Below are 11700 nucleotides of genomic sequence, written 5' to 3' on the forward strand. Positions count from 1 at the left end.
AACAGTTGATAAGGAGATGAGAGGCCCCCAAAGACATGGATGAAGTGCAGTAAATGTCAGGGTGCAGAGTGGTCAGTAGATCCTGGAAATGAAGGACACAGCTTCAGCCCTTCTTGGGTGTCGGAGTTGCGTTTCCTGATAATGATATAGCGGGTTACAGAGCTAGAAGCCGGGAGAGCCCAGATCTCGTTATCGGGGAACTTTACACAGACAACAAGAACTTCTGAAGTTGATGTCCTTCATTTCAAGGCTCTACAGAACAGTGGTGACCCCGAAGCGTCTCTCTGTCTTCAGTCCATCCTTCTCCCATCCCCCAACAGGAGGGAAGGAGAACTCCGCCCCAAACTAGGGGGGAACTTTCCTCTCATTATTTCCCTTGGCTTCTGTGTGAGTTTGGGTGGTTGGAGGAGTGCGGCACGAGAGGGAACACAGCTTGTTGTTCTATGTCTACATATGGGGTCTGGGTAGAGGGGATCCACCAGAAAATATTTCTACTCTTTGATTTTGTGCAAATCGTTTCTGTTTTCACTTTGAAGGGCGATATTATGTGGTTTGTAAAAAGGATTGGCCCAATAGATACCACCCCACTTAGAGAATAGATGAACTAATATGACCAGCATTCATTCAGCCATGTCACATGTTGGGATCTTTTCTACAATACTTTGTTATAATAATGGAACACGTTATGTATTGTATTGTACACCAATAATAATGACTCCGCCCCCACATTCCAGACAAGGGATCTTCCTGACCAATCTGATTCCTTCCTTTGTTATTTCCTGATTCTATGATTACAATCTTGTTAGAAGTAAAACTATAATAAAGAATTTATTGAGTGAAAAGAATTGTGTGTGTCGGGGCCACGATGGGGATCTTTGGGGCCCAAACATTTCTCACAGAAGACACTTTACAAGCCTTTACAGGTCATCCAGTTTCTGGTTCACCATGAATAATGGCCCAGAGTGCAGGAGTCAGGAGACTACTTCATACAGCCCTTCAAACAACGTGCAGTGGTCAGGTGTTACATCCCAGAGTACAGAGTGTAGTGGTCAGGAGTATGTGATTTCCATCCCAGAGTACAGAGTGCAGTGGTCAGGAGTATGTGATTTCCATCCCAGAGTACAGAGTGTAGTGGTCAGGAGTATGTGATTTACATCCCAGAGTACAGAGTGTAGTGGTCAGGAGTATGTGATTTCCATCCCAGAGTACAGAGTGCAGTGGTCAGGAGTATGTGATTTCCATCCCAGAGTACAGAGTGTAGTGGTCAGGAGTATGTGATTTACATCCCATATTACAGAGTGTAGTGGTTAGGAGTATGTGATTTCCATCCCAGAGTACAGAGTGTTGTGGTCAGGATTATATGATTTACATCCCAGAGTACAGAGTGTAGTGGTCAGGAGTATGTGATTTCCATCCCAGAGTATAGAGTGTAGTGGTCAGGAGTATGTGATTTCCATCCCAGAGTACAGAGTGTAGTGGTCAGGAGTATGTGATTTCCATCCCAGAGTATAGAGTGTAGTGGTCAGGAGTATGTGATTTACATCCCAGAGTACAGAATGTAGTGGTCAGGAGTATGTGATTTCCATCCCAGAGTATAGAGTGTAGTGGTCAGGAGTATGTGATTTCCATCCCAGAGTGCAGGGGTCAGGAGTATGTGATTTCCATCCCAGAGTACAGAGTGTAGTGGTCAGAAGTATGTGATTTCCATCCCAGAATACAGAATGTAGTGGTCAGGAGTATATGATATACAGAGTGAAGTAGTCAGATGTAGTATGTGATGTACAGCGCACAGTGGGTAAGATCATGTCTTATACAGCCTCAGCAAAAAGAGTGCATTGGTCAGGAACATGTCGCATACAGCCCATCATACAGAGTGCAGTGGGCAGGAGCATATAATATACAGCTCTGTGTACAGAGTGCAGTGGTCATGAGTATATCTTAGGTCTTTGTACAGAGTACACTGGTCAGGAACAGGTCATATACAGCTCTGTGTAGAGTGCAGTGGTAAGGAGTATATCATATACAGCTCTGTGTACAGAGTGTAGTGGTCAGGTTTATATCTTAGGCCTGTGTACAGAGTGCAGTATTCAGGAGTATATCATATACAGTCCTATGTACAGAGTGCAGTGGTCAGGATTATATCTTAGGCCTGTGTACAGAGCGAAGTGGTCAGGAGTATGTCATATACTGCCCAGCATGCATAGTACATTGGTCAGGATTTTGTGATATACAGTCCTCTGTGCAGCAACCCCCCCCGATACTCCCTTGAGCCCCACCCTGATCCAGCGATGTGCACAAGATCCTTGGCAGTCTGGGGATTCTCCCTCCTCATTGGCTGAGACAGAAGCAGGGGCCATTGTTTGTTTTAAAAGAAACACAATGTTGTCTTTACAATAGCTTTAAGTCTCATTTACTAATGGACACGACACCCTCTGACACCCACAGACCGTAGACAAAGCAAAAGTGACAAATAAATGTGACAGCAAATAACCAACCCAACAACCTGACTATAATACACTGTGTACAAATGGAGGGAAGCTGACATACACCGGGCAGACCCAGGACTGGGACTGGGAATCAGGGGAGCAGAGATGGGGGAACAGGATGCAGGAAACCAGAATCAGGGAAAAGTATACAAGATACAGGATCCAGCAGGGAAGAGGCTCACAGGCAGACCACTGAGGCACTGATGAAAACTACGGGGGGATTATATACCTTCCCAGCAGCCAGCATCAGGTGGCAATGTCTCCTCTCTACTTCCTCCCAACTCACCTCTCACCCAGAGCTTCCTGTCTGTACCTGACATCCCTTCCCATCTGTACCTGACATCACTTCCCGTCTGTACCTGACATCACTTCCCGTCTGTACCTGACATCACTTCCTGTCTGGATAGAAGGGAGATCACCACCTGGTGGAACTCAGAGGAACTGCAGCTCTAAGAAATGTCTCATAGTTTGAACCTTGTTGTTGTTTCCAAGTGTTCTCCAATGTTCATGTCCATGTCTGGCAGGTTCCAGGACTCTTCAGAGTGGCAGTGAGGTGATGACTCCGGAACACTCTCTGGGTTCCATCACCAGGCACTGCAATTATACCCGACTGCTGGGAGCCGGCATCTCCTTTCCTACAGTGAAAGTATAATTCTGACATCAGCAGAGAGGCAGCGGGAGGGTGGTACCACCACTGACCACCAATGCTGGGCTGGGGGTACACTTTGTTCTCACGGACACCAACAATGGGGCTTATTTTATCTCACTGACACCAACAATGGGGCTTATTTTATCTCACTGACACCAACAATGGGGCTTATTTTATCTCACTGACACCAACAATGGGGCTTATTTTATCTCACTGACACCAACAATGGGGCTTATTTTTATCTCACTGACACCAATGATGGATGTCAAGGAAATCATGCCCATGGTGACTGGCTAACTGGAGTGAGATCCTTGATTGGTGGAGAAGGAATGAGGGTGGAGCTTTCTCTGAATTCTCATCTGTTGACAATTGATGGACTGATCTGAATTCTGTGTGAAATATATCTGGTTGTTAATGATTGGCTGGAAATCAGGCGGTCACACCCCTAACCGATGACTCCTCATCTGTCGACAGGTTTCCCCCCTGACAGCTGAATGTCCACAAAAGAATTGTCAGCAATTACAAATTGTGGAAAACCCCTCAGAATGTCTCTGAGAAGAAATGATATTTTATCTTCTCTCCAACTCAGACTATATTTGTCTTAGACATAAGAGGCCCAAAATCCCGAGTCCCTGTCAGGTCTGAGCTCCAGCCGGATACAATCACCTTCTCCACTCACAAAGTTTGCTTTTGTAAATGAAGTGAGTACAGAATTGAGGAAAGCGAGGACACCCGGCAACAATGGGATTCTGTCCTATCTCCTGCACCCGGAGCAAATGAACAACATGTACCAGCCTTCCCAGCCCCATCAATGTACACTGTGGAGGCATCTTGTATGTAGACTCTGGATTCAACAAACCAGCAGCCTGGCCATTCAGGAACATACCATTGTTCAGCTCTGGGGGGGAAACAAACATCTCTCATGGAAAGGAGCTCTGGGGAGTCAACAGACCAATCTTTCATCTATACGTATGTTTCCATCTCTCCACATCACTCCATTCTTTTTCTGGACAAAACCATTATAAATATCAGCGACAGATTTACAAATCTAGGATTTTACAATGAGAACACAATGTCACAAGGGATCTATAAAAGATTTTATCCGGACACAAGATCCCATTGTAAGAAAGGAATTCTGAATATGAACAGCGACTGTTATGTGGGATCCCATTATATTCAGTGCGGGGAAATGTATCTTTTATATTTTACTGAAACCTTAGATAATAAATGACATTTATATCCCAGAAATTAACTTTACTGTATTTTTAACTGAAATTGTACCTTTCATAAATCATTGCACTAATATTGTGTAAAATAATAAAACTCATAAAACATCAGAACTGCTAACAATTTATCCTCTAGTGTGTCTAGAGAAGTCCTGGAGGCTGGCATGGGAGGAGGAGACCAGGGAACTAGAGAGAAGGAGGTCTTGTGAGGAGCGGAGTGTGCGTGTTGGGCGGTACTTGGATATTAGGTCAGTGATGTAGTTCGGGGCAGTATGGTGGACAGCTTTGTATGTCAGTGTAAGAATTTTGAATTTCATCCGTTGTGCAATCAGAAGCCAGTGGAGGGATTGGCAGAGGGGGGTGGCGTAAATGGAGCCGTTGGAAAGGTGAATGAGTCTGGCTGCCGTATTCAGGATGGACTGAAGCAGGGATAGCCAGTGGCAAGGCAGGCCAGTGAGGAGGGAGTTGCAGTAGTCGAGTCGTGATATGATGAGGGAGTGGATGAGCTGTTTAGTGGTTTCTGGGGTTAGGAACGTGCGGATTTTGGCGATGTTGCGGAGGTGGAGTCTGCACGAGTTTGTTAAAGATTGGACTTGGGGCTGGAAGGATAGGTTGGAGTCCAGAATGACACCAAGTACTCTGGCCTGCGGGGTGGGTTTGATGGTGGAGTTGTTAGATGTGATAGAGAAGTCAATGGGGGGTGGTGTCCGGGCTGGGAAACACGGTTTTGGAGAGGTTCAGTTTAAGGAAGTGGAGCGACATCCAGTCTGATATGTCGCTCAGTAGGTGTGTGATTCGGGCGGAGACCGAGGGGGTGAGTTGGGGGGTTGAGAGATAGATTTGTGTGTCGTCGGCATAGAGGTGGTAGTTGGAGCCGTGAGAGTGTATGAGTTGGACCCCTTCTCTTCTCCATCTACACCTCCTCCCTTGGCCGAGGATGGAGCCTTAAGGGACCCCCAACAGAGAGGGGGAGTGAGGGGGAGGTGGTAGCATTATTCTTTATGCTTCGTCTGATCAGGATGGCGGTCATTTCTCCCTGAACACGGAGCGCCCTAAACACGAGGTAAACGTGGTGCAGCATTGAGCCCCGTCCAGCTGTAGTGTAGACTTTGACAGGCTGCAGGCAGCGGGGCTGGACGCTGTACCTGTGCCTACCAGGTGTATTATAATGCCATCATTGAACCCACAGGGGCTGGACCCCCCCATGTACAAGGGGCCTAAGAGACACAATCAGCTGGTGTCCCATTCCACCAGACCCCTATAACTGGAAGAGGACATTTTTGGGGGGAAGTGTTGTAGAAGAAACCATACCACGGTATTGTGTGATGAAATTATAATTCAACTTAAAGTGTCAATATATGTGACACTTTAACAACAGAAGAAAAGAGATAGATTGTTTACATTTCAAGGATCTCAGCTATGCTAATAAACTGATTAACATATGACATGCCCTTCATTAATATCAGCCCCGCCCACTTATGTGACCCTCTAAACATCCAAATCCCTGGAAATTCCCAGAAGACACTTTCATCTTTTATCCATAACAAGCTGATTGGGTACAAGAGAACCCCGAGCCCCTCCTACTCATTCCCACACAACAAGTCCATGTCACCATCTACAAGGTAAGAGGACCTGAAGGAGAACAAGACCATGACCACCAGGACCATCGCCTGACTGAAGCCATGCTCACATTTCTTTCTAATGCTGCTTCTATGGTCTCCTCAGATACAGATTTGGCAGATGTACATTAGTGGAACCCTTTCACTCCGGCCAACGTAAGGTTTCCATCAGCAGCAGCACGGCCTTATAGCTACAGCACCCGGGGGTTGTCTACATTTGTTAGGCCAACTGTCAGATTTCTGGTAGAAGTGGTTCAGCCGCACTGAAGGTCCTCCCCCCACCAGGTATACTGGGCTCAGCTGTCCCTCCTGCAAGCCCAAGACAGACATGGTGGGTGTCAGCGATGAGAGCAGAAGGAGATCAGCAAACATCTGATCTCTCCTTCAGTGAATGAATGTGGGAGGTGGGAGATTATGTCATTTCTGGGTTCATCGCTGTCATTCTCCAGTCACTATGGTTTGGGAAGAAGCTGATTAGGCATGATCTGTTCTTGACCATCTTTTTTGGGGTACAGAGGTGACATTAGGGTTCTAATAATGTTCAGACGTCTCTTTAAAGAGGACCTGTGACCAGAAATATGTATCAACCCCCTATCTGACAGAAGCCATGTTAAGTGAAAAAAGAGTTGAAAAAAATTTAAGTAACACTATAAAAATAAAAAAAAACACAAAACAAATCACACGACACATTTTATATATCATTGCACAAGTGAGAGTGAGAACAATCATTCTGAGGCCATCGTTCACGGGTAACTATCTGAACTGATAACCTATAAAGGCTCTTAAAGCGTCAACTTTGAACAATTTTTGGTTCTGAAGTTTGTCACCATTTCACAAGTACGCAGTTTGTAAAGTTTGACATGTTTGGGATCTATATACTTGATGACAACCCCATATTTTATATTTCACCAAACAAATTGGGTCATATATTGTGTTCTTTGTGCACTAACATTATCTTTTTTTTACAGAAAATATGTAGTTGATAAACAGCTGTACTAATATTCTGTGACATGAAAAATGGCAACTACCACCATTATATTCTCCAGTCTCTGCTTTCAGATAATAAAAAGAAATGTTTGGGCTTTAACTAATCATATGGCCTAAAATATGAATTTAACTAAAAACAAAAGCAAAATAAACTCTGGCAGTGAAAGAAAATACATCAATATATAACATTTCAAAATCAAAACTATGGTAGCAACTAATGGCTTAAGAAGCAAACCCACCATATTACTCAACCAGGTTCCAACTAAACCCACCCAAAACATTGGATCCCACCTCCTCCCACCCAGGTTCCTGTTGGAACTCCTTTATCTTGTGTAGATATCCCCTTCTGAGATCCTCATGATCTAATATAAACGTACAACACTCTCCATCTGACACCATTTGTAGACTCCACCTTGGTCTTCCAAAAGATAGTAAGCTGTTAAGCAGTTCTGTGACACCATCTTAGGTGGTGGAGCCACTTCTGCTGTCAGCTCTGATATAACATCAATGGTGTCATTGGTTATCTGATCCATGACTCCAGTTCATCTTACTTATCTTAGATTCCCCATCCCGTCTATGAAGGGCTCACTGCATAAAGCATCTCCAATCCATAGAAAATGTTTCTTCTCAATGGAAGGCCAGTAGAGTATTGGGAGAAATTGAGGCTTTCCCTTACAGATACGGGGGGGGGGGGGGGCAAAATAACCTAATGTACATCTATGGGTGCAATTGAAGGGAAGCCATTTTAGGGTGCTCCTTCCACACAGGAAGCAAATGTTATCTGGAAGGACTAGGAATCCATTGGACCAATGGGGATTAAACATTCTGCAATTACATTGAGAAACCATGAAATGTTACTGGCCTGTGATTGGCTCTCCTATTGTTAGTGAAGTAAGTGAGACTCCCCTTGTTGGTGTCATTAATGGAATTTCAGAAACCATGTGAAATGTTTCTTCCAAATCCAAAAAGGTGATCCCCTTGGGTAAGTACCCATCCTACTATTCCTGATATGAGTTTGTAGTCCCTGCTACTACAGGAAACATGTGGGCAATCATTTACACCTTTTACAGCAGGACAGCAAATATCAGAACTCAATTCAAACAGAAGACCAACAGCAGGAAGTCTGCTAACTGAATGTGTAATGCAATCTGTCATTAGCATTCCCAGAGTTCCCTCTGCAACATAGTTGTATCAGCTGTTGGTCCTGTCTGTAGATCTGTTATTTCCCACCTTCTGTAACAGGGTGACAACCCTGCTCATTCTGTAGAAACATTAAACAGCAGCGTTGTCACCCTGTACAGGGAAGTCTTAGATAGATTATAAGTAAAGTCCAACTTCAGCTAACACTTCTACAGCAGTTACTACAACAGGTATTCTATAAGGATCAACCCACCATATGAATGGAAGTTGACAGTTGTAATCACCCCCAGCAGTCTTATATGGTGTTTCCCAACCACCCAAATTTAATTTTTGCCAAAAAGCTTGGCCTTCTACAGGAAGCAGAAAAAACAGATCTACTGGGAGGGTCAACAGGTAATAAAAATGTTACAAGGGGAGACTTGGAAAAACATAAAACGTTTATGCTAATGACAGATTGCACCATTTATGTAATTATTGATTTTGCCCATTGTTACACTTTAGTGTCGATGTCTTAGCATTTCCAGGACTAATTAGTGCTCTTTGCACACTTTGCCCCAAAAAGGGACCCGTTCATTCAGAGTCAGTCATTAAGGTGAACCCCAATAAGAGGAATTTCAGTCTCCCAGAAGAAGTGGTAGGAATATGACCGCACACTTAGCACTTTGTAAGTTCAGATCTCTTGCAGTTGTACCGTGTGAATAGTTTATGGAGATGAGCAATAGCTGGACAGAAAAAAAAGATAACAAGGACATCCAATCTTCACCTGATAGGATCACTTTTGAAAACCAGATGAAACATAAGTGGCCAGCTGGGATTAGGTGATACTGTTGAATATGTCCCCTAAAACAGCATTAACTCCGTGTTGGAAGGCCTACACCAAGCTTGAGAAGTTACACTCTAACCAAACAGAGACCTCTATCTGGCTGGTATCTCAGCTACAGATCTGCCTGGAAAGATGTCATCCATGAGAGGAGATGGAACATGGAAAGGAGGCATTGATCATGGGAGAGGAGGTGAAACATGTAATGGGAGGTGTGGACAAGGTGGGCTTAGCTGGAGCCCTCAAGCCTAGCTTATGGTGTATCAATTCTCAAAAGAACCTGGAATGGACTCTCCTAATGAGTTTTCAGAGGCTTGGCAAGAAGCCATTGGACCCCATCCTAGACTCTGGTACTGAGGCATTGTTGGTCAGATTCTGGCAATGAAGAAAACACATGGGAACATAGCTCAGTTAGTGAATGATGAAAATGCATTACATGTTCAGTCAATGCTCCATAAAAAAGGATAAAGATGAGAATGATGAGGAATACAGTTCAGTCATTGCTGCTTGTCTGAAAAAAATGTCCAAAGGTAAAATATCCACAGGCCTTCTAGATGTGTTCCTGATGGACATAAGCACTAAACCCAATGAATCCGAACATTAAATTCCTGATTGTTCACAGATTTTTTTTTCTAAGCAGCATTTTGTCTTTTTATGTCTTCCGTCATTTGTGGGAAGACATTGGGCCTGTGAACCTAATGAGACAGCTTCAACTTCTTTAATATTGCCCCTTCTTCTGGATTTTCATTTATGCAGCTCAAGCTTGTGAATCCTTTGGTGACAGATAAGCTTGGCATTACATGTAAAAGCTTTGTCACATTCTGAACATTGATATGGCTTCTCTCGAGTGTGGGTCCTCTGGTGTGTGATAAGATGTGCCATCCGTGTAAAAGCTTTTTCACATTCTGAACATTGATATGGCTTCTCTCCAGTGTGGATCCTTTGGTGTGTGATAAGATGTGACTTCCATGTAAAATCTTTTTCACATTCTGAACATTGATATGGCTTCTCTCCAGTGTGGATCCTTTGGTGTATGATAAGATGTGACATCCGTGTAAAAGCTGTCTCACATTCTGAACATTGATATGGCTTCTCTCCAGTGTGGACCCTCTTGTGTATGATAAGCTCTGCCTTGGTTGTAAAACATTTGTCACATTCAGAACACTGGTATGGTTTCTCTCCAGTGTGAATCCTCTGGTGTCTGATAACATTTGACTTCTGCATAAAACCTTTGTGACATTCAGAGCACTGATATGACTTCTCTCCAGTGTGAATCCTCTGGTGTCTGATAAGATGTGACTTCTGTGTAAAAGCATTGTCACATTCTGTACACTGATATGGCTTCTCTCCAGTGTGAGCCCTCTGGTGTGCTTTAAGGCTTGACTTGTGTGTAAAAGCTTTGTCACATTCTGAACATTGATATGGCTTCTCTCCAGTATGAACCCTCTCATGTAAGACAAGGTAATCCCTCCGTTTAAAAGTTTGATCACATTTAGAACATTGATATAGCTTCTCTCCAGTGTGGACCCTCTGGTGTGCTATGAGATCTGACTTCTGTGTAAAAGCTTTGTCACATTCAGAACACTGATGTGGCTTCTCTCCAGTGTGGATCCTCTGATGTCTGATAAGGCGTGACTTCCATATAAAAGCTTTGTTACATTCAGAACACTGATATGACTTCTCTCCAGTGTGAACCCCCTGGTGTGCTATAAGATGTGACTTCTGTGTAAAAGCTTTGTCACATTCAGAACACTGATATGACTTCTCTCCAGTGTGAATCCTCTGGTGTGTGATAAGCTGTGATTTCCATGTAAAAGCTTTGTCACATTCAGAACACTGATATGGCTTCCCTCCAGTGTAAACCTTCTGGTGTGTGATATGTGTTGCCTCCATTGTAAAATCTTTGTCACGTTCCAAACAAGAAATAGCTTGAAATGACTCCTCTTATGTATACATGGGTTGGACTTTACTGTAAAGCAATTGTCACTTCCAGAACACTGAAATGACTTTTCTCATGTTGTCCTCTGAGGTTGGATCAGTGTTGAAGAGGACCCAAAGCCCTTATGACATTTAGAACACTGATATGACTTGCGTCCTGTGACTCCTCCAATGAACTGCAATAAAACCTTTCAGTCAATTAAGACACCTAGATGTTTGGTTTGTATTCACGAAGACCAGCATGACCGAAAACGTGGTTCATCAATCCACCTGTACAGACAAAAAATAAAAATCAGAATTCTATATAAAGGGCTAAAGTTGTTTTTAATTTTTAATGATTATTATTATATATATCTTATATATCATCGCAGGCTGTGTCAGCATTATGGTTGTCATCAAAGGGCCAGTTGTAATTGTAAGAGTAGATGTCCAGAGCACCTCACCCCCCCCATTACATCAGTCAAGAACCCCACACCCTCAGGTGAGAAAAATGTAAATGAGCAGCTGAGAGAAGAGCTAAAAACACTAATACCACCACAGATCTATCCTAGACATTTGATCTAAAATGTAACAATTGCAACAAGAAAACACTCAACTGAGGGAAGAGATAATGACACCAAAGATACAAATGGAGCTCAACAATCAGGAAAGAGAATCAAAGAGGATGATTTATACAAAGTACCCATCAAGGAACAACAGACCGGTGAGACCAATCAGCTTCCGAAATGTAACAAGACAAAGACCAGCAATAGCCAAGACAACTCTACTAATCCTGAGACCACAAATAGTGATGGCCGAACACCCCCCTGTTCAGGTCGCGGTCAAACATCCGAAC

The 11700-nt window shown here is 43.6% G+C and overlaps 1 protein-coding gene across 1 annotated transcript; it reads right to left on the reverse strand.

Moving 5' to 3' along the window:
* Nucleotides 1-9539: 9539 nt before the first annotated feature.
* Nucleotides 9540-10981, reverse strand: LOC149461898 (uncharacterized). The gene has a single exon (XM_089677668.1). It carries the CDS (start codon nt 10818-10820, stop codon nt 9672-9674), a length of 1149 nt encoding a protein of 382 aa, XP_089533794.1. The 5' UTR covers nt 10821-10981; the 3' UTR covers nt 9540-9671.
* Between the last annotated feature and the right edge of the window lie 719 nt (nt 10982-11700).

The sequence above is a fragment of the Staurois parvus genome, unplaced genomic scaffold (assembly GCF_062004578.1).
Source record: "Staurois parvus isolate SC_StPar_1 unplaced genomic scaffold, SC_StPar_1.0 ptg000191l, whole genome shotgun sequence".
NCBI lineage: Eukaryota > Metazoa > Chordata > Amphibia > Anura > Ranidae > Staurois > Staurois parvus.